This window comes from Dreissena polymorpha, chromosome 9 (genome assembly GCF_020536995.1).
Source record: "Dreissena polymorpha isolate Duluth1 chromosome 9, UMN_Dpol_1.0, whole genome shotgun sequence".
Lineage (NCBI taxonomy): Eukaryota > Metazoa > Mollusca > Bivalvia > Myida > Dreissenidae > Dreissena > Dreissena polymorpha.
In genome coordinates this window covers 60,429,008-60,451,826 of record NC_068363.1, presented here as the reverse complement: position 1 = coordinate 60,451,826, position 22,819 = coordinate 60,429,008, and the positions used below count along the sequence as shown (strand labels likewise).

Genomic DNA, 22,819 nt, shown 5'->3' with positions numbered 1-22,819 from the left:
CGCACAGTTAATAGACTACAATGCGAAATAAACGATTTAGCAACATAAACTCGGTTTCAATATTTACACGTTAGTATTTCAAATTACTGCAAAAGTGAAAGTAAAGAAATATACTTTAATACAAATATAAAAAAAATATGTTCGCGTTACCTTAACTTTCAAAATATATTTGATAGTTTCATACCATTTTCCTAATTGTTGATTGGTTACACTCAGTGAAATAAAGACAATAGAAATAATACACAATCTCCTCTTTATAAACTTGTTTCGGTCGTTTATCGATTACAAATTTAACCGGCTTTACAGTATACATTTTTTAACAATAGGACAAGCCGCGTGCATCCATACGTGTAAATACGTAATTTGTTGACGGGGGCTTGGGCTCTCTTGTACAAGAAACAACCGTAATGGCTTGTTGTTCAGTTTATAAGTAAGACTGTTGTTTCTGAGGATGAACATTAAGGGCAACTGCTAATGCAGTTTACTTTTTTCAAAATACATATGGTTTACCTAATGTTTTGTCACTCATGTGTGAATATAGAATAGTGAAAACGATAAAATGAGTCGATCCGGTTAGCTTAGTTGTTAGGGCACGGGTCTAAACAATTTGACAATTGCGGGTTCAATCACCGGCCCTACCAAATAACTTCTGTGATGATTTGTCTTGAACTTACTCCAGGAATTCTATCCCTAGCTTTTATTTAATTCTGCAGTTGTCACTTAGTGGCAAAAGTTTGGATATTTATTTACTGATAAACCATCTAACACATGGAAAGTGTGCGTTTGTACACGTATTTGCCTTGATATGGCTGAAATAGGCCTTTCCCAAAATTAGGTTTCATCCCTTGCGTAATCACGAGTTATGTCACATTTCATTGTTTTTGTTGATCTCGAGCAGTGTCCAATCATCACACTACCATTCAGAATTGTTTTTTTATTGAATATTTTAATTTAGAAACTGCAAGTTCATTATTTTATTTCCATCAACATTCTTATCGTTTCTATTTATCCGTGCGCGCTTTGGTTGGTGAAAATCTTGCCTCAGACAGCCTGAATTAAATACAAATCTCTATTCATAATCCATTAAAAAAAATAATTCTCTCCCAAGAAGCAAAAGGAACATACAAACTATGGACTCACAAAATGTTTCTGTGTTGCATTTTGTTTAAACAATAGAAGAATATTTCCCCGTACACCTTCTTAGTTTAAGCTTCACTTCCAAGGGTACCGCATTTGGCAAAAATATAGATGCCATAATCAATTAATCATGCTGCGAGTGAGTGTTTTAGATTTTGCGTAAACTCACGAAACATATCGTCTTTCGTCTACAACTATCATAAACTACATAAAAGTATGAACACATGTAGACCATCATTTGCATACACTACATAACAGCATGAAAAAATGTAGTACATCATTTGAAAACAAAAGCAATCGGACTCGAAATAGCACAGATTGCTCACTTAAGATTGCTTGTCTCACCAATGATATTCAGAACTACCTAGTTTCAATATAGGCTAGTTTAAATAAGCAAAACTATTTTTAAATATATAAAATGATGGTTAGTTCACAACCAACTCATAATGCATCAATTTTTTTTTACATGGTACCTAAACAGATAGGGAAGAAATTACTCGGCTAAACCATGAACATCAACATACTTTTTCCATAATTAATAAGAGTAGGGAACATTTGACTGGCAAATAAAGCTTCTTTTTCACACATTTTTTCAATTTGTTTTGTTTTGCCATTGTATACTTTTATTGACAACACAATACTATTTGGAATAGGCGTCAAGTATCCTAAAAAAGAATAGAACGTTGAATAAAAAATCTTTACTGGTAGCGGGAATAGAGACGCGATCCTCTTAATATCAAAACCAATAATTAAACCCAAAAGTTTATCTTTACACTTCGAAGGCTTAACATATGGCGTAGCGAGTATTATACCACTATCTTATTTTTGGAGTGACAATCATTCATTAAATGAGGCGAAATGACATGAAGTTCATTAAGTCTAACACCTACAATGCATGCACTATTCACTTTTTATTCTCGCAGATTTCAATATTAGTTCTTAATTTACGGCGGGTTTAGAGAAGGTGAGCAACCCACCAACACGAAAGAAAGCCAATGTATACCCAACCGCCATAACGACAAAAAGGGTGACAAACTCATAAATTGTCATATGGGCGCCGTTTTGGTCGTTTTGGTGAGTATGTTTGTGTCTATTTGTGTTGGCGTTTTTGCGGGTTCGAAATGCGATACATATCATAACTGTCGTATCGTCCCCCTATTTGTTTTTCTGCTGGGTATTATTTGTCGTTCTAACATGCTGGCATGTTGACGACCTTCTTTAAGCCCGCACAACACGCAGTACACTTTGGCAACAATCAGTTACCAAATTTTTTACTAGAGTGAAACTATATCATTTCATTAGTTTACATTGCAAAGCCTTTCAGATAGGAATTCACATTTTGAACGTTCCAAGGTTTAAGAACTATCACTTTACAGTAGCAAGTGTGCGTATTATTAAAGTATGTATTAACACAACAGTAAATTTTAAGATTTTAGGACAACTGTTTATAGATTAGCAAAATGTTTGTTTTTTAAATAATGTGTCAAAGATTCTAGAAACAAAGTGTAAAATAATATTATTGGCCAACGATTTACTTATTTATCGTTTCGTAAATAGATAACCAGCAGACATATTGGTTAAAATTATCAAGCGTTTTGAACGCTGTTCATCGTTTATTTGACAAACACGACTGCCACAAACTAAGTGTCAACATCCAAAGTTCTTACGCATAAATGACTGTTTGGTTTCGCTTGAGAGTTAGCTTAAAGGGGACCGAGGTTCGAATCTCGTCGATGGAAATTTTATATTGCATTGTTAATTATGAATAGAGTTTTAATAATTCTAGATAATCGAGTTATTCACAACAAACATTTACGAAGCAACCACTCGCCAGTAGTTAATGAATATTCATTTTACGTAGAAGTTTTTAAGGCATAATATTTAGATTTTTTCCCCGATCATTTGGAAAACATGACCCTCCTTTGAAGCTTTTGATTAAATCCTGGACTGTCAATACTGGGTTTGTGGGTTTGATTCCCAGCCCGGCCATGCTTGTGATGGGATTGGTCATGATCCTGTTGGTAAGAGAGAGCCCTACATCTAACTCAAGAAGGACAACTGTTGGTAGTTTTAGGGATAAGTATGTGTACTACCGGGAGAAGTCGTTAACTTAAGTATAAATGTTTAATATTCCCCCGAACCTTTCAAGATGGTGATCTGGCCGCCGCTATATTAATGAAAAACATGCAAATGGTTCAAACGACAGAAAAGCAACGACACTTAAACAACAACAACAAATGTACGTCAACGTTTCGAAAATAAAGTTTCTAAAAAAAATCAAAAGCACGGGTATATCATTTTTTAAAGGGGCCTTTTCACGTTTTGGTAAATTGACACAATTAAAAACAAAGTACAAAATTGTCACAAAACCAGATTTTCAGTTGAAAAAAAGTCTGATAAAGGGAGACAATTCAAAATGTGTATTGTTAACCCCCTTGTGTACAAGTTTTGACCTTGATTTCAATTAGAAAAAAAACAACAAGAGATGAGTTCGTCAGAAACACAATGTCCCCTATTGCGCCGCATTGAAATAATATTTTTATATTTTTATTTTTTGACCTTTGACCTTGAAGGATGACCTTGACCTTGAACTTCCACCACTCAAAATGTGCAGCTTCATAAAAACGTCGCTTTGAATTTTTTTTTGGACCTTTGACCTTGAAGGATGACCTTGACCTTGAACTTCCACCACTCAAAATGTGCAGCTTCATGAGAACGCCGCTTTGAATTTTTTTTTTTTACCTTTGACCTTGAAGGATGACCTTGACCTTGAACTTCCACCACTCAAAATGTGCAGCTTCATGAGACACACATGCATGCAAAATATCAAGTTTCTATCTTCAATAATGCAAAAGTAATGGCCAACGTTAAAGTTTTGTTTTCGGACGGACAGACGGACAGACTGACATACACACATATATACATACATGATACTGACATACTGACGGACAGTTTAACTGCTATATGCCACCCTACCGGGGGCATAAAAAGTCTGTTAATGATTGTTCATAGTTACATTGTTACAAAATCAATCTATTTTGAGTTGTGGCGACCTTGACCTTGGAGATAGTGACGTAATTCTTTCGCGCGACACACCGTCCAATAATGGTGAACAAAAGTGCCAAATGATTTTAATATGTCACAATGAATGACTTAGTAATGGCCCAAACAAGCTCATTTATGGCCATTTTGACCTTCAAACTCAAATTGTGACCTTGACCTTGGAGATATAGACGTGTTCTTTCGCGCGACACACCGTCAAATGATGGTGAACAAATGTGCCAAATGATTTTAAAACCTGACAATGAACGACAAAGTTATGGCCCGGACAAGCTTATTTATGGCCATTTTTGACCTTCAAACTCAAATTGTGACCTTGATCTTGGAGATATCAACGTAATTCTTTTGCGCGACACACCGTCTAATGATGGTAAACAAACGTGCCAAATGATTTTAAAATCTTACAATGAACGACAAAGTGATGGGCCGGACAAGGTTGTTCCGCCCGCCAGCCCGCCAGCCCGCCAGCCCGCCAGCCCGCACCCCGCCCGCCCGCCGACATTCGCCAATCTAATAACTAGTTTTTTCCTTCGGAAAACCTGGTTAAAAATGGTTTCAGATTCGCAAATCTTCGTTGTAGTAATGATATTAGTGAGGAAACAGTAATACTGAACATTAACCATGCTCTGAAATATCCTTATATGAATCTTTTGGCGATTTAAACACCGGAAAATTATAAAGAGTTGCAAATCGAAACGATTGAATAATTTGGAGTGTTTTGTTGTGTTCGTTATATTTTGGGATACTAAGAGGATTGCTTATATAAAGTATAAAATACGTAACCCATGTCATGAACACGGATGGCCGAGTGGTCTAAGCGATAGACTTTTACTCCAGGGGTCAGTGGGTCGAGCCCAGTTGAGGGTTACTTTTGCTAGCTTTAATTTTATTCTTGTTTTACTAGAGCTTTTTAGATTCAATGTTTACATTTATTAATACAACATGTATAACGCATTTAATGACATACTTCAATACATGTCAAAATCTGTCAAAAGGCCCCTTTAAACAGCCGAAACTAAGTTTTAAGGTAAATAAGATCAGCTAGATGAATAAAAAAGAATTAAACGGAAATGAAATATATTGAAAAACATAAAAATTCAATTAAAGCAATTGTTGCACAATAAAGAATTAAGTGTTCTTATTATTCCTACAGTTCATGACAGTATTTGTCGGTGCTAACGATATCGTGTCATGACTGTAGGCTAATACTGACTTATGATTTGCTCATTCAATGATTGTTCGATGGCTGTACATTTACTAATACCATAATCATTGTGTTAAAATTTTAAACATTGTTCTTTCATACAACTGCTTATTCATTGAATTAAAGCAGCAACAACAACACTATAACAGTAAACAAGATACAGAAAGGGATGAGGCGCATTACAAGTTTAAACTTACTATAGACAATAAAAATTAGTAAACATAACATATAGTTAAAGACATGAATACAATCGTATCACAGATAACAATCAGCTACAAACGTTTGCAAAAAAAAGACAAGAAAACAATGTAATCACAGATATATATCACCTGCATAATTGAATAGAAATATATAAACGAGTTGAAGCAAATTTAACACAAGTAAAAATACAACATCAAGTAGCGGTTACACTTTTCATACAGTTACGACTGTCGAATTTTTAAGGGTGTCACGGTACTCCGTGGGACGGTATATCGTAATAGTCTCCCCTCGGTACGGTTCACGATACGCCTCTGAGTCCGTACGGTACGGTACGGTACGGCATTTTCCATGACGCATTTTAAGGGAAGTAACTGTAATTCGCCCAAAAATGGCGGAAGTTGAATTGAAATCACCTTCAGCGAGCTTTTAATTAAAGATATGGAAGCATTTTGTGTTATCAGTAAGAAAGTGGTAGGCGCTTATTTCGTATAAACATTTGCTTTATATCACGACTTTAGTCGCTACGAATTTCCTAAGCAGGAGCTGTAATTTTGTGATTCCGCTGAGAACTTCGCTAAATCTTTGAAACCATTAAAATTAAATTTCAACCACTCAAACATGTGCTGTGTCGCCTACGTCACGAAACAAGGTGCAATATTTAACTTGTTCTACGAATTGCGCTTGGAGTTTTACGGCACAAGCAAATATAGCCAGGACACAAGCAAAGATAGCCAATTTGACTAGTTGGTAACCACGTTTTATTTTTAACTTAAATAATCTATCGAAGTAAAAGAAACATAAAGCAGTCCGTATTTTGTAAACATATTCATAATTTCGTGTTCATATTTAATCAAAGTTTTAGATTTGTAAATAATAATTACTAATTGTCATTTCGTGTACTTTCATGACATAATATGGTATTTTGTATATTGTATGACGTATGGTATATGTAGAGGTCTTTAAATGAAATTGAAAAATGGTTTTAAATGGTTTGTATGTTGTTTCCATCTGACGATACGTATCGCGATACGTATTGTATCGTACACACTGTACCGCGATACGTATCGTATCGTAAGGTGAGCGTATTGTGACACCCTTACCAATTATCGGTATTCGAGATTTTTTAACGGCAGAATATTATTTTACGGAATAACTGGAGCATGATCTGCGTTTAGGTAGAAAAATATAATCGACCCGATTAAGATACAAACAAGGAAGAGCACCGCTATCGTTGCTTCAAGTGCAGACTTTTCCCGTGGCTTTGGTGTTTTAGCATTCGAATCCATGAGATCCTCCGAAACTGTGGCTTGTCCAGGCGGTGAGGCCGTCATAGATTTGTGTAGTTCTTCACAGGGCATGTCACCCGATGCAATTGCGTTTGTTCCAGAAATAATGATTGAGGAAACATTTGCGTTGAATATCGTCCCATCTGAAATTTAATTAATAACATAAATAACAACGCTTTTAAATAATGGCGGATTTTTTTAAAGAGAAAAAATAATGATAGTATTATGCATTTAATTCACTTGCGTAAAGAACAACAATCCACTAGTTCAGCTAGCAACTTTGGGATAGCGACTTTTTTTATATGTATTTGGTTTCATCATAAAAGATGTTCTGAATAGAATACAAGTTATGGCTGTGCTGTTTTCATTTCTTGAAAAAAACATCACGCACTGTGTTAATGTCTGTCTCAGTCACGTGGAGACAGGTAACATGCCGGTAAAGATTCTGCCAATAAATTCAAACTAGTTTGTGCTGATATTGGTCATTTATTACCTGTGATGCTGATGTTGATAATCCAAAGACCTGTTGCATTTTCACCCCAGAAATTCACGGACCTCATTAAGACATCCGTTACGATGTCCTTTGTGCTGATTTGGCCTTCTTGTACAAGAATTGACTTGGTACCGCTTGGCGAAGTAATGTACACACTTGTCGTTTTGGGATTCGACGTGTGACAAGTGATGGAGACCTGAACTTGCTCAACCGTGGATGCACATGAGCAATAATGTGCGCACTTGATTTCGAATCCGAACGAACAAGACATATCATTGCAACTAAAAAAACACAAAACAATACTATGCGGTATGATTAATAAATGATGATACAAATTGTTTGAATATCCTACAATAATGAGGAGGCCATACCACAAATGTGTCATTGTGATTTAAAATTGAATTACAAAGTGGTTTTTTAATACATTTTAGAAGAGACGCGTCGAAATGTATCGTTACTGTGTTGTTCCGATGTGTTGTACCGTACAAGTTGATTTGTGACGATGTATTTCAGGAGCCAGCAGGGATGCGATGTAACATAATCAACGAGTGGTCTACAACTAACCACTACTGTCATTTAATATTCACTTTATAATAAACGGATGAATTTCCTTAAGGAGTCACATTTTGACGGTACTTAAACAATATTTTATAAAGTTGTGAACAGATCAGAAAAAATCATTTACAAAGATCAAGTTACCTTCACTGTGCATTTGCTTACATCATAATCTTAATATCGACTATTTTACACAGGCAAAATAATAAGCGAGGCCTATAAAGTGTAGAAAAATAAAATAATGTTATAGTCAGTAAATCCGCCACCCCTCTTTAAAAAGTTCAAACTGCTTTTAAGTAAAATATGTTTGACGTAATCTCTTCACGAAAGCAACATCTGGTGGCTAGCTCACAAACAAAAAGATACAACCTGTGTTTATACATACATGTAGTTTATTTTCTGTTTTTTAAAGATGCATTGATTTGAAAAGCCGTAAATCGGGAACCGCGATAAGCTTATTTCACTATATTTTTACGATTGTTTTTTTCAATCTTCAAAAATAGTCAGTGTGTATGCACATATCATGATGATTCGATTTTACAATGGACGTTATGCGGGACCTCAAATCGAGCATGCAAAGTATGACACATAGAATGCCTCATTGTTATGTATTTTTAAGTTAGGGGGTCGTATATAAAGGAATCACAGGATAAATGCGAAAAATGTCAATCATGTTAATAATATCATCTGCATTTATCAAGACCATCTCAACACTAATTGCCTTTTTTTAAATGCTAATTTTGGTGAGGTGGCTGATTTGCTACAGTGGCGAAATGAGTCGGTGTTCCATTAGCTCCTTTCAATAAAACAAATAAAGATATTCTTGAAAAATTGAAAAAAAACGAAAAGAAAAGCTCAGTGTTTCTCAATGCCATTCGGAACCTAACGGATAACGGTCTTTAGAAAACATAAAAGTATTGCGTTCTTTTTCCAAACAGATTTCACACTTTAACATTAAAAATTCGGATATAATCTTCTGTTTTGGTACCAAAATGCACTTGTATTTCAGGCAGATTATCTATATGTATATTATAAATCGTGATATTCATTCAATACAAACCTTCTTTGAGACAGATGCGTTCCTGTAACAGCGAACATATTTCCGACAGGGGTCCACGTTCTTGCCAGTGATACAGCTTTTTCAGCATTTATTAAGCCAAAGCCAAACATGGCGTGAACTGTAAAAATAGTATTGTAAACTCAGTTACAGTATTAAAAAAACCTAACTTGTGAGTCTTCGACTTGGCCAGGTAAAAAGGTTTATCTGATGTGTAAAGTTTGTTTTCATGGCTCTCAAAAATTATTTTATATAAGAAATTCTATTAAACCAACACCTAACGCTTTTTTATCTCGATATAGTCGCTTAAGCGCAGGAGTTATTCACATGCAAGTACGCTGAGTGGCCCACGGAATGCAACGAATCACAGCGTATTTAATTTATATGAAAACAATTATGTTTGGCTTTCTAAAAGAATATTTTTAAGTATGCTATGCTTCTTTATTATTTTTCATGCTTTCCATATAATATATTCCAGTCGAGACTTTTCAAATGTTTTTAGTGGTTCATGAAAAAATAAACACTATATTGTGCGTTATTATGAAGCTTAACAAGTAAATATTCAGTTCATAATTATGGATTATACTAGTATTTGGGAATACTGAACATTTAGAAACATTTCGAGCAAAGAAATTCTTGTAGGATCAGCTATCTTTTATTTAATGCAAGTGAAAAAACAACAAAAACATTAAAAATGACACAAATAGTTGTACACAAAAAATACACAACAGCTGTGAACACATCTACAAAGGATCTACAAATATATATATTAACTATTCTTTCGTTTTGTATTTTGCGAAACTCTTGGTGAAACATAGCACACGATATATTTTAATGGCAAAGAAAACAATCTCTTGCACTTGCAAAGCACATGTATTTGTATAGGTGTATATTTATGAATGGCTCGCTTACAATATTTGCCTGCTGCGTTCGGTGTGAAGTTGGAAGATTCACTCTTCAGTGACTCGTGTTCGGATGACTGTACTATGATATGCATAACATCACGCCAAGAAAGACCTGGGCTGTAAGTAACCAACAACTAAATGCCAACCTTAAAACGTACAGTTTAAGGTTAAATTTTATGTTGAAAATAAGGTATACATGTACATTGTTTATAGAATATATGCATACTTAATTATTTGTAAGTCAATAAATAGTTTTCAAGAATCTTCCTTCAAACAATCTTAATATCAAATTTCTAATAAACCTGTCATAAATTTTTGTTTCCACGCATAGAATTTCAGATTTTTTTTAATTCCGCGCAATTTAATGGTATATGAAGTATTTAAAGTAATTCTTGCACACGTATGGAAAGATTGACAAATAGTAAAATCAAAAACTCACTTAGCTTGGAGTACAAGTGCCAGTATACCGGACAGAAAAGCTGTTGATGCTGAGGTTCCCCCGAATTTGTCCGTACATTTTCTATCTGAATAAATGCCTGCTGTGGTACTCTGTCAAAGAAAAAAGATAGTATTTAATTGATATACACCTAAGTCTTTCGCGGATTCCAATATAACTAAAAACGACACTAAAACATCGCGATAGTTTTGCATATAAAAGTCGGTAAGTTTAAATATAGCTTTGTAGACAAGATCAATGCTAAAGATAACACGTCATTTAAAAACAAATCATAAATAATATGTTATTAAATATGTTTATATGGGGATGAAATAGCCATTTCATACCATACTTTTTAATGAGTTCAGGAAAGGCTCGCGTGCTAACAAATCGCTATGGCGAGTGTAATAAATCATGGTATGAAATTGACAATGAGTGCAGATCTTTGTTTAATATATTTAATCAAAGAAAATTGTTATTTACGAAAAGATCATGATAAAACCGGACAGCAGATGACAGTTCATGACGTCACTTAACGTAGCAACGTCATTGTCAGAAATGTCGTAATAAAAACAAAAAGAAGACAATGAAAACGCTCACACAGCTGAACTTCACATTTTTAAGTAAAGCAACATCATGATTGTTATATTACATAGAAAACAGTGCATAACGTATGATAAATACTCATTCATAGCCGTTATAATTAATAATTATGATAATTGTATCTTCTTTTTTTCCAAACAATTATGAGGAATTTGTATATAGCATTTGTAACTGTTTGATATACGATACCATTCCTGCAGACATCAAAGAAAAACTGTAAGCAAGCGCTGAAGTAAGGACAGCAGCATTGCTAGCAACGGACGCCGGAACACTTCCATTTGGATTAACACCACTGACGACGATAGTGTGTATTTTGTTTTCAAGTCCACCTCCGATTTTCGCTGACGGAAAAACAAACATCGATCCTTTGCCTTGTCTTCCCTAATAATGTGGAGGAAGTAATAATTTAAGGACATTATTGATGACTGCTCTTCTCGTTCATTTTGTCTGAACAATATCACGTTATGTGATTCATCAATCATGTGTATCGATTAAAATTCGCATGAAACCTGTTTATTTATTTTTAAACATGTATACAATTGTAATAAGGAACGATTTTCAATAACGTTTTGAAAAGCTCACTCAAATATCATACTTAAAAGTGTACGAATGATAAAGTTTACCTTCGATTTTATTTATACTTTAGTGCTGAGCGTAAAAAAATCTACAAAATTAAAATATTGCACCTAGTTTTTTGCGTTTTTATCATTTATATTTTTTTGGAAAATATACTTAACGGCTTGTATCAATTAGATTGTTGAGTTTCATTGACGTGTCTAAAGCAAAGACTAATTTTAATGTGTGAAGAATTTTAAAAAACCATTAGAAACATGTGTGAAAAAGAGAACACGCGATTTTCTAATACGTAACTAGATTTAAGTGGAAAGCAGTCGATATGCCCCGTTAATGTTGTGTTAACATTATAAAAAAATGCAGCATAACATACAATGCGTGTGCCCTGTTCCAACACAACTTCGGTGGCGAAGTTGAGGTTTCGAAAAGTGTTCCTGTAAGTAAATGCGTTCACGTATACTGAGATGGTATCTGTTCTATGTGCTAATCCTCCAGCAATATTGTCGTCGTCAGCGAGGATACCTACTTTAACGTCCAGATGAGCAACTTTTATTACTGAAATATAAACAAAGTGAATCCCAGATGCGTTTGAAACACGAGTTCGTTGAACTAAGTCAAAACTTTCCCCGCCCATACAAAAACAAACAGCAATAACAGGCAAACACAATAATAAACTAATTAAAAAAGAAAAGAAAAATATAGAAATCACCAAAACAACATAATACACATATTTATAATGCCCAGATGACCGCACTGGATTAATAAGTGAAAGCTTTCGATTTCTCAGCAAGGTTCATTGAATTAATATTTGCACGGATTCACGGATAGCTGCTAGCACATACATTTACAACAGGCGCAAATATTGCCAATAATATTTCAAAAGTTTGTTGTAATTTTAAAAAGTTTTTTAATTAAATGTCATCGAAAATACTAAAATAATGTATTGAAATATCGGCTCACAGCTGAAGGTTACACAATAAAAGCTTACTGGCTAGTTTTGATTTAAAAGCAACCCCTTTAGCACATGGTGCACTCTCATTGCTGTTCGCTGACAAGAGACCGCATACATTGGTTCCGTGGCTGGAAGAAACATCAGTTATAACGAAACAAATAAGAGAGCAATGAAAACATCGAAGCAAATGAATAACTATAAAAAGAAAAAAATTGAAGATATTGTGTTGACAGGGAATGATACAAACAAAGAATTTGAGGTGAACGCAAAATACCCTCACCACTAACAAACAAATCCACTAATTTATATTGACAACGGCCGCATTAAGAAATAACGAACTGTTTGATATGCGATATACATGATGATTAATTGCAATTGACATTGCGAAACAGTTATTTTCTTATAGAAACTGATGTGATGTCAACTCACTCTTGCAACTGTAAAAATTCTCCATAGCTACGTTGATATCCGGGGGAAACGTCAGAAGTGTTTGAATCGTAGTTCCAACTCAATTGCTGAGCCTTTTTATGAAAATATACTATATATTCGCTACAAATTTCCGAGCAAGATTTGTTTCAGTTTTATATTATTCAATTATAATTCATCGTCAAAATGTGTTTTTGTTTTGAATCGAATAGATACTGACCCTTATCCTGTAAGTCATAAAATTTATGAGGATTTTCAACAATAAAGAGATAATTGTTACTTATTTAACGTTGGAAAATATATCCCCAAGTAAAACAAAAACCTCACTCAAATGGATACTCACAATATTGTCCAGGAGGTAGGGATGTGTGATATCCACGCCAACGTCTAACACCCCTAGTGTAACGTTCTCTCCAGTCATGCTAAAGTTCCACGCATCTCCTATGCCCATTCCGTACCTCGAGTCATGGACACCAAGCTTTTTGAACAGTGTGCAGATTACATTTATTATTGAATTATATTTACATAGAAAATTCATTGAATATTATCGAAATAAATGCTTTATTTTCTTGTTCTAATTATGTGTTTCATAAATTCAATGGCGATAGTTACATTTTGCCCGGTCAGACCATCTGATGTAGGTTGTATGTGCCATCTCCTGACTTGCTCAACCGTTTGTATCTGTAATATTCATGTTTTATACGAACAACTGGTATATTTTAAAATGAACATGCATGTATTTTTTTTTAATTGTCATGGCAGTATAAAACAGTCTATAAATTAATCAAGTTATTTGATATTCTAAATATTAAGTCGAAATAAAAATTTACTAAAGATATTAAATGATTCACGCCAATGGTTCTAAAGAATGATCACTGCTATAGTACATCGCGTTGTGCCATCAGTAAACAACTTACCTTGTCATCATAGCTCTTGATCAACTGTAAGTCCTCTTCTGACAATTTCCCAGTTAACCCTCGTTTTTGGAAAACGTAAATGCCTGAAATGATCTTTACAAACAGAAGAAATTGTGCTTGATTAATATTAACATTAAGAATGAAGTCAATTACTGTCTTAGTATTTTACAAGTTGTGTAATTGGTCACACGTTAACATACATAACAGTGTGCAGTTAACTTGTTCTTTCTGATGGCTCCTATTGTTTGTCGGTAGTTGTCAATTTATTCGAGATTTATGTGAAAGTATTTTATGTAGTGATTTACTTTTAATAGTTTCAGTGAATTATTCTTAGACAATAAAAGTAACACGACTTATTGATATGGAGCGAATTGCCCAGGTTACTATTTTGTAGCTTTAAGTTTCGCGTTTATTCTGATCAGACACATACGCACAATGCTAATAAAAATGATTGCCAAATAGTTACTTGTAGTATTTGCCTTATTATAAATCTCAAGTTCATAAAGAGCTTGCGTAATTTGACTGTTATCGCTTTTATTTCAAGTTGGTCATGATTGCTTTACACTTAACACGTTCTTGTACATGCATTAAAACATTTTCCCTTTTACTCATAGTATCGGCCCTCCTCATTGTATCGTGATTTAAGCGAAAAACCCTCAAGAAGTACTGGAAAGAGATTTTTTTCAATTTTTATTTATTTGATGGTTATCCATGGCTATGACGAAGATCACTCTCGTGTTAATTGGAAAAATGTCATGTTTATTCCAGGTTGATGCTATGATTTTTAAATTACGTAACACACGATTATATATGTATGTAAGTTTTTTTGGGAGTAATAGTAACTTTGTCAAATGTTTTTTATGCCGCTTATTTTGTATAAAATGTAAAAAAAAGAGAACAACATGAGCATGGCATGAATCTCGTTTTTCCATTATGATACTACTTTTAGAACATGCACATGCGCGTAGTAACACATCCAAGAAACCAATCAGAAGGGCAGATATTATGAGAACCATTGTACGTGATACAGATTACTACAGGGAGATAAATCTACCCCGTATTTTGTCAAAACAATGTCGATTTCAATGCAGTTTTCCAAAAAAATACACATTTAAGTATAGATTGACATATAACGCTTGCGTGTTTTTGTATCTGTTCACTTCCATAGTTCGTATGTATTCATTAAGAGGGCCGATACTACGGATAGACATGCTAGGCATTCGTTTCGGATGTTTTAGGATCAATAAACGATATTCTCACGGTTTATAATAATAAGTTGGGTAATAATTTCCAGCAAAGACAATTAATACCACTAAACTAACTTTCAGCCCCATAACTATATGATATCTACGGGGGAAAACTAAATGGTTTCACACTATTGATTCATTGATTAACATACATATTTTAAAGTTGCACATAAATAAACAAATAAACAAAGACCAAACTTATATCAAACAACGTACTATAGTATATAGCTTGTTTAAAACGCAAGTTATGTTACAAGATTGACATACCCTAGGAAACAATTTGTTTGTTAAATTTTGATTAAATATCAATACTCGATCCCCTATGTTATCAACTTATAAACAAAGAGTTAACAAATTGTATAGTGTATGAAAACTCATTTCGCAATTTATATTTCAAAATATAATAATTTAACAGTCTGTTTCTGCAAATAGAATATGTTCGTGTCATTTGTTGGTAAATAAATTTAATTTTATTAGGCATTGATCACATATTTAATAAAGAATCATAATGAATCTACATATGCAGGAAAAAATATGGATTTTATGAAGATACTGTTCTTAAAATTCATGCGGATGGAAGTGATTTCGTATATTTATCGTGATTAGTTTAGACCATTATCCCATGAGTAGTGTTTAACAGGTATTTACAAAAATAATTATACTGGTGGTAGCGATGTCTTATATTTTCATTGTAAGGTGGATGACCAACTTGCTGACGAAAATAAACAATGCTGGTGATTGAGGTCTTTAATAACTCTCATGAAAAGGGTGTAATAATAACCCGAACGAAGTGCAAGACTAACATGTTGAATGAAATAATAATGATGTTTGTGGTGGTGTCTAATATTTCACATGTTTAGTGTATAATCATTTCCCATGAGAACTGTGAAACATTAAAAACGATGCACCGTGTAAAGTGTTTTTACAAATTATATACATTCTGGTGCCGGCCATGTGTTGTATTTCTCATGGTATCTTGTCAGAAAAGTGATGGTGACAGACAAACAGACAGCAAACATACAGACGGACAGACGGAACAACGGACGGATATACGGACATACGGACTGACGAACGGATGGGCGAACCGACAGACAGACAGACAGACAGACAGACAGACAGACAGACAGACAGACAGACAGACAGACAGACAGACAGACAGACAGACAGACAGACAGACAGACAGACAGACAGACAGACAGACAGACAGACAGACAGACAGACAGACAGACAGACAGACAGACAGACAGACAGACAGACAGACAGACAGACAGACAGACAGACAGACAGACAGACAGACAGACAGACAGACAGACAGACAGACAGACAGACAGACAGACAGACAGACAGACAGACAGACAGACAGACAGACAGACAGACAGACAGACAGACAGACAGGCAGGCAGGCAGGCAGGCAGGCAGGCAGGCAGGCAGGCAGGCAGGCAGGCAGGCAGGCAGGCAGGCAGGCAGGCAGGCAGGCAGGCAGAAAGACAGACAGACAGACAGACAGACAGACAGACAGACAGACAGACAGACAGACAGACAGACAGACAGACAGACAGACAGACAGACAGACAGACAGACAGACAGACAGACAGACAGACAGACAGACAGACAGACAGACAGTCAGACAGACAGACAGACAGACAGACAGACAGACAGACAGACAGACAGACAGACAGACAGACAGACAGACAGACAGACAGACAGACAGACAGACAGACAGACAGACAGACAGACAGACAGACAGACAGACAGACAGACACAAATTAATGCAATCGATGGTAAGTACACGTAGGCTCTATAAAGGCGAAACATAATTGTTAAGAATTGCATTTCTTTTAACGCAAAGCCTTTTTGATAACTTTACACGCGTTTTAAATCATTGATTTGTCACATGAAACTCGTATCTTATGGAATGTATATACAAATAATTTATATATGGGTACGGCTTACGTATTGTTTTCTTATCTAAGTGTAACAGCAAAATACATACAAACAAAATGATATTCCTCTTTTAAATCTATGTCATATCATTACTGACAATAACGTTCATCTCGTGGAATGTTATTCTGAGCGTATCTCCCAGTTTGGTTTCTCAACAGGTGTACAGATACTCTTAATCTTACAAAAAATAAGCGCAGTTGTCTAGGAAGTAAATCTAAATATTCTTCTATATTAAAGGCTTTGTCAAATTTACACATAACTTATTTATAATGATTATAAATATAACCTTGGCATTCTTGTTTAAAAATGTCAACAACGTCAAGTCTACATTTAAACCCGTAATAAAACCTTTAACTTGCACAACGTTTGGATTTTCAAATACGTAACCGCTTGACATTTGAGACCCACTTTGTATAGCTTTCATTACAATCGTTTAAATAATAGAATATCATAATAAATGTTAAATACGCCAAGTGTAATTTCGATCCTGTCTCATGTTTTTTCAATGTCTTCGGTCTTATAAATCTCACGAGGGTTATGCCACAATTCTCCAACTTCAGATTCGCCTGAGATTTGGAACACATTTCACAATAGCAAGCTATGACTTTGATTGTCGGCTAGAGGAGGCTATTGTATGATATTGCTTCTCCTTTTAATACCCTATACGTGTCTTTCCCTACAATTCATACGACTCAGTTTGACAATATTTACCCTGAAAAAATTATGTCAGACTGAAACGACCCGACAATGCGCATTATTGATAGAGATTTACAGCAATCATTAGACACACATAGAAAATATAAAGCAAAATAAAAAACCTGTGACACAAATGTATAATCCTCTTTCCTTAAAACACCTGAAACATGTTCAAAGTCTTCATCGTTTACTTTAAAGAACAATTTATCGGTGTAATCAGATATTTGTCCGAGCACTATTGCTAGAAGAAACACCAATGTGTATCTAAGTGGCATTTTAAAACAATGATCTCACTGTTAAACCACTCAGATGTTCAAACGTCGATTGTTCACATTCGTTTGTACATTTTTTATTATGGACAATAAGATTTGTCGTTAAAAGACATGGTTGAAAAGAAAATTGATATGAATCGGGTAGCAATCAATACACTCGAGACGCGTCAATTTAAAATCCATATTGATACGAAGTAAAACGTTTCGAACTATAATAACCTGTTACATGTTTACATTCTTGCAAATCTCTTTAATTTCAGTTCATAATCTTCAGGAATTTTAAGTTAGGGAAGTTTAAGTACAACAGAAAATACTCCGTAATTATAGTGAAAAAAGAACAGCCGTGCGATCACATTATAAGTTTCGCAACCACTTTTTCATATCCACTTAAGTTCCGTATTATTTATCTTGCGTCGTACTCGAGTTATCAAATAATTTGGAAGACCTCGGGAGCGAATTAGTATTATAACGACTGCTATTGTGTTGAGATTTAAATGTCCAGATAATAACTTTCAGAATATTTATGTGGTAACACGATTTTATTCGCGAAGAGGTTAATTAATATGATAATTATTACGAACGAACTTGTAACAGCAATTTAATAGTGTTAAGGTTTACGTGAGCAAGCTGATATAAAAAATGATACTTATGTCGCTTAATTAACGTTTATGTGATTTAGTTAAATAATAAAACATTTAACAGAAATATTTTCGTAAACGGTTACACCATATTCCGATAAGTCAGAAGTAACATGAATCTTTTTGTGAACGCTAACTTGTGACTAGCTAGCTATACGTGGTTAACACGTGGTTATTGTACTGCTGTTCCAAGCTGTTACAATTAGTGTGTACCCAGTTGAAGCTTATTTTAAGGACACATAACGGGTTATGTATAAACAAATAATATTTGACGCAAATAATAAATATATTGCTGTTTATAATTAGATTATTAAAATGGTGTAAATATCTCAAAATTATGACAATTTATGGTAACTGTAAATGTATATTTATTTTATACGCAAACTTAATTGTCATTGTTGTTAACCATTTCATTTGTTGTTGCGTATGTTAAACTTCCACAGTTTTAGAAACATCTATTTTTTTCTGTTTGGTCCAGGGAATTATAAACCCGAAGATTTATACTATAATCTTTACAGATATTTAAAGGACAGAGCTGAAACAAAATCTTGCCGGACGGAAAGCAACGAAAAGACTACCCCTTAGCCCTCACACAGACCTAGGGTCGGCTTATGCGAGCAATATATGCCGTCCAGACAGAGCATGCAATTGCCTAATTTAAATGTATCATTTTTCGTCGATATGTTATGCATGTCCGCGTGTGTCGAACAGCCATTTGAGGTTCATCAAAATGCTGTGTGTGATTAGCTAATGTTTTAAAAGTTGTTCTGAGATAAATGTCCGTTTTCTGGCTTCAGTTTGATCTTTTGATTTATCTGACTGTCATCGTCCTAGAGTCTCGAGATCGCAATAATGGATGGGAATCAATATTTTCATAAGAGCGAAACGAATAGGCTTATTCACGATTGTGTGCGCAAGTTCAGTGGTAGCATAAAGTACGTCTAATTATAACGATAATAACAGATTTAAATTTAAACTTTACATCATGTTTATGTCATAAGATATGTAATTAACAATAGGTAAAAATCAGCAAATTAGTTATATATGACGTAAAAAATGCCATTGAAAAGAAAAAATTCAGAATAAATAAAACTGTAGAAGTTCAATAGTCCGAGTACAATTATGCAATTTCAGAAAGAAGCCGTGGTGCTGGTTAAAAAAGTGACACGAATGCACAAGAGAACAAACTCAATTAAGCGATACTGACCGATTGTTGCCCAACAAAACAAAATGCCAGTGTGTCTTTTCAGTTTTTAAAGATACGAAACTCTTCAAACCACTGTATATACAACGTGGATGCTAGAGTGTCATATTGAGAAGTACCCAATGCTATAAGGCTTAGGTAGACTAACTATAATTTGTTTGAATGATCTAGTATTTTATGAAGGGTATTATATATTTAGTTTTAATGTGATCTGTTTATTGCATCTTTAATCGATCATGTTATGTATGGTTGTCTTATATTTCAGTGCAAACAAGCATATTATTGTTATAATTAGTCTAGATTAAGGCAAAATGACGAGCATTTCTTTTTGTTTTATCTTTAATTAATTTGACATATAGTCTGTCACGGTTCAGCATTTTTTGCGGGTAGGCGACTTGTGTCAAGTTTATAAGCGAATCTTATGGACGAGTTTGATCAACTTTGATAGCAATGACAAATCAAAGCGCTGAAGGCACTGTAGGTGTTCGCTGCTGTAAAATGATTAGCTTGTGCGCATTGCACAGGCTAATCAGTATGCACAGGCTGATCTTATTTGACATGCATTCAGCCCCGTTTTCCCTGAAAGCAGCCAATATGTACATATTTCAATGATTAACACCAGATAGCTAGGAGAATTAGCATAAAAATCTTGCAAATCTGTAAGCAAGCATGAAATTTTGCATGAACTCTCAGTTTGATATGCACTATTGACAGAAATCGTTAGCCAAACAAAAAATTCAAAATGGCGGCCATTTTCAAGATGGTCGCCATTTCCGATTCAATCTATACAGCAATGTTGGGTATATCTTAAGCAACTGTGCGTAAAAATTGTGCAAATCTTCAACTTAGCATGACATTTGGTATAAACACTAAGTTTGACACACACTTTTGATAGTTAGTCAAAAATTCCAGATGGCGTCCAGTTACAAGATGGCCGCCATTTCTGGTCTCAGTTCATGTGAACAAGTTGGGTAGCTTACATAAGTATGCATAATAATTTAGAAAATCAGTATGGAAACATGCAATTTGGTATAAAAACTAAGTTTGATGAGCGTTTTAAATAAAATCTTTTAGCCACCCGAAGATAGAAGATGGCGTCGATTTTTTTTCAAGATGGCAGCCGTTTCTGGTCTCAGTTTTGATGTCCAAGAAGTTGGGTTTATCTTAAACTAGTATTATTTGGGTATTTTAGACATGAGTATTAGTATATGTGACAAGGCTTGTACAGCTTAGAGTTATATATATATATATATATATATATATATATATATATATATATATATATATATATCGGTTTTGGCGGTCCTAGACCGATTGGGGTCATGAAAGACCGATTGAAAATCCCAAACAGTCGGTCCGATTCTGTTTGCTAAAATTCCCATGTCATGAAATCGAGTACACAGTGCACATGCTATTACATCCTAATTACATTCTTATCTCGATTAGGTGTGATAAACCATTCGTTGCAGTCTCTAAACCGGTCAGGACCAGTTTATTGCAAGTCAGCCGACTAGTATCAGAATATGACCCCAAGCAGCGAAGATTCGCGCGGTTGTGTATTAGTCATGCATGAATAACCCCGTGTAAATATCAATCGATAATTTCACTGGCTTATACCTTGCACGCTAATCGGTCCGTAATGTGTACTCGTCTATATATATATATATATATATATATATATATATATATATATATATATATATATATATATATATATATATATATATATATATATATTGCAACAGCCAGCCTCAGTTTGTGTGACAAAAATGGCTTCAAACTTTACAACTATGAACTTTGATTCCTCTAAACATTTTCTTAAATTAAAGCTTAGTTACACGAAGAACAATACAATTTCGTATCTTATTTTGATATTAAAAACCTTACTGACTGATATCAACTTGAATGCACTTTTTGTATATTTTATTATTTCTAGCGATTGTAAATGCAAATATCAATGAAAGTTCCATTAACAACAAACTAAAACTAGAGTTGAAGCCAAACAATTAGCTCACCATGTTAGGATTTTAAACAAAAGCATGAACTGATTGGATTTAAAATCGGATTATGAACGATCATATATTTTATTTTTTGACTTCGTTTATGACATTCAATTTTAGGAATCAACATTGATACAGAAAACAGACAAGATGTATCTAGGATGGCCATACTTGCCAATAAACACACTGATGGTATGATTATTGGCATTTTCCCATTACACACTCATTGTTTCAGTATCAGGACACGATCGTCTTTGAAGTGAAGTTAAATGAAGTTCACAGTATTCATTGCATGCGTGCAGGTCACATTATTAATTGCATGCGTGCATGTGTGAACATATTTATCAATGGATGTTTGTTTTGCAAAAAATATAGGGCGATGCAGATAATTTCTTTGTACGATATTCATGATTGAAGAAGTTTTTAATGTAACGCTTTTTACACTATTGATAAAGTGCAGGTGCCAGATTTTACTGAATCGCAATTTGCAACGCTGAACCCGTTATATAAAAGCAATAGCATATCCAACGCGAATTCATTTGTTTAGAAATTCTAATAAAACTTTGCGAATGTCGGTGTTAATACGAATTCAAAATGAGCAATGAGCTTGCAAAGTATGCGGTTGTGATAGATGAAACGGTTTCCTGTTTTGCTGTCATATGCATTCAGAAGAAGATGAGTGCATGTTTGCAACTGACAAATATGATATATTGTTACATGCAGTTATGCGCCTTCGATTGCCTTAGTTTCATTAATTGTGGAACAACTTGCGGTATTTTGGCATACGATATGTATGGTGATTTCCGCGGAGTTCTTTCTGAAATATCTGTTAACTCTGCCTTGATCTTCTTGAATGATTGGAGCTTTTATGAGTACATTCGTTTACCGATCCTGGGTGTCATATAGCTGAGAGTTTGATTATTGCAAGTGTCCCGTATAATAATATTGTGAAAGTAAGTCATTGAGAATATGTGAAAGATTGATAACAATGCTCACAGGGATCGAAAAAAAAT

General features: G+C 34.4%; 1 protein-coding gene across 5 annotated transcripts in view; it reads right to left on the bottom strand.

The window, feature by feature from the left end:
• LOC127843859 (furin-like protease kpc-1) overlaps positions 1-18,570 on the bottom strand; it is a 38,218-nt gene extending 19,648 nt beyond the window's left edge. The window contains exons 1-14 of one of the 5 annotated variants that reach the window (XR_008032383.1): positions 17,815-18,174; positions 13,806-13,898; positions 13,501-13,569; positions 13,232-13,366; positions 12,892-12,983; positions 12,499-12,590; positions 11,884-12,065; positions 11,127-11,318; positions 10,338-10,447; positions 9,906-10,015; positions 8,997-9,114; positions 7,806-7,940; positions 7,382-7,662; positions 5,214-7,031 (exon numbers count right to left, since the gene is read on the bottom strand). Coding sequence is in view for 3 of the 5 variants with exons in the window: in XM_052373720.1 (XP_052229680.1) it covers positions 6,745-7,031; positions 7,382-7,662; positions 7,806-7,940; positions 8,997-9,114; positions 9,906-10,015; positions 10,338-10,447; positions 11,127-11,318; positions 11,884-12,065; positions 12,499-12,590; positions 12,892-12,983; positions 13,232-13,366; positions 13,501-13,569; positions 13,806-13,898; positions 17,815-17,967 (2,049 nt within the window). In the remaining 2 variants the exon portion in view is untranslated. The other 4 variants (XM_052373722.1, XM_052373720.1, XR_008032385.1 and 1 more) reach the window with 4 other exon arrangements.
• Positions 18,571-22,819: the final 4,249 nt, after the last annotated feature.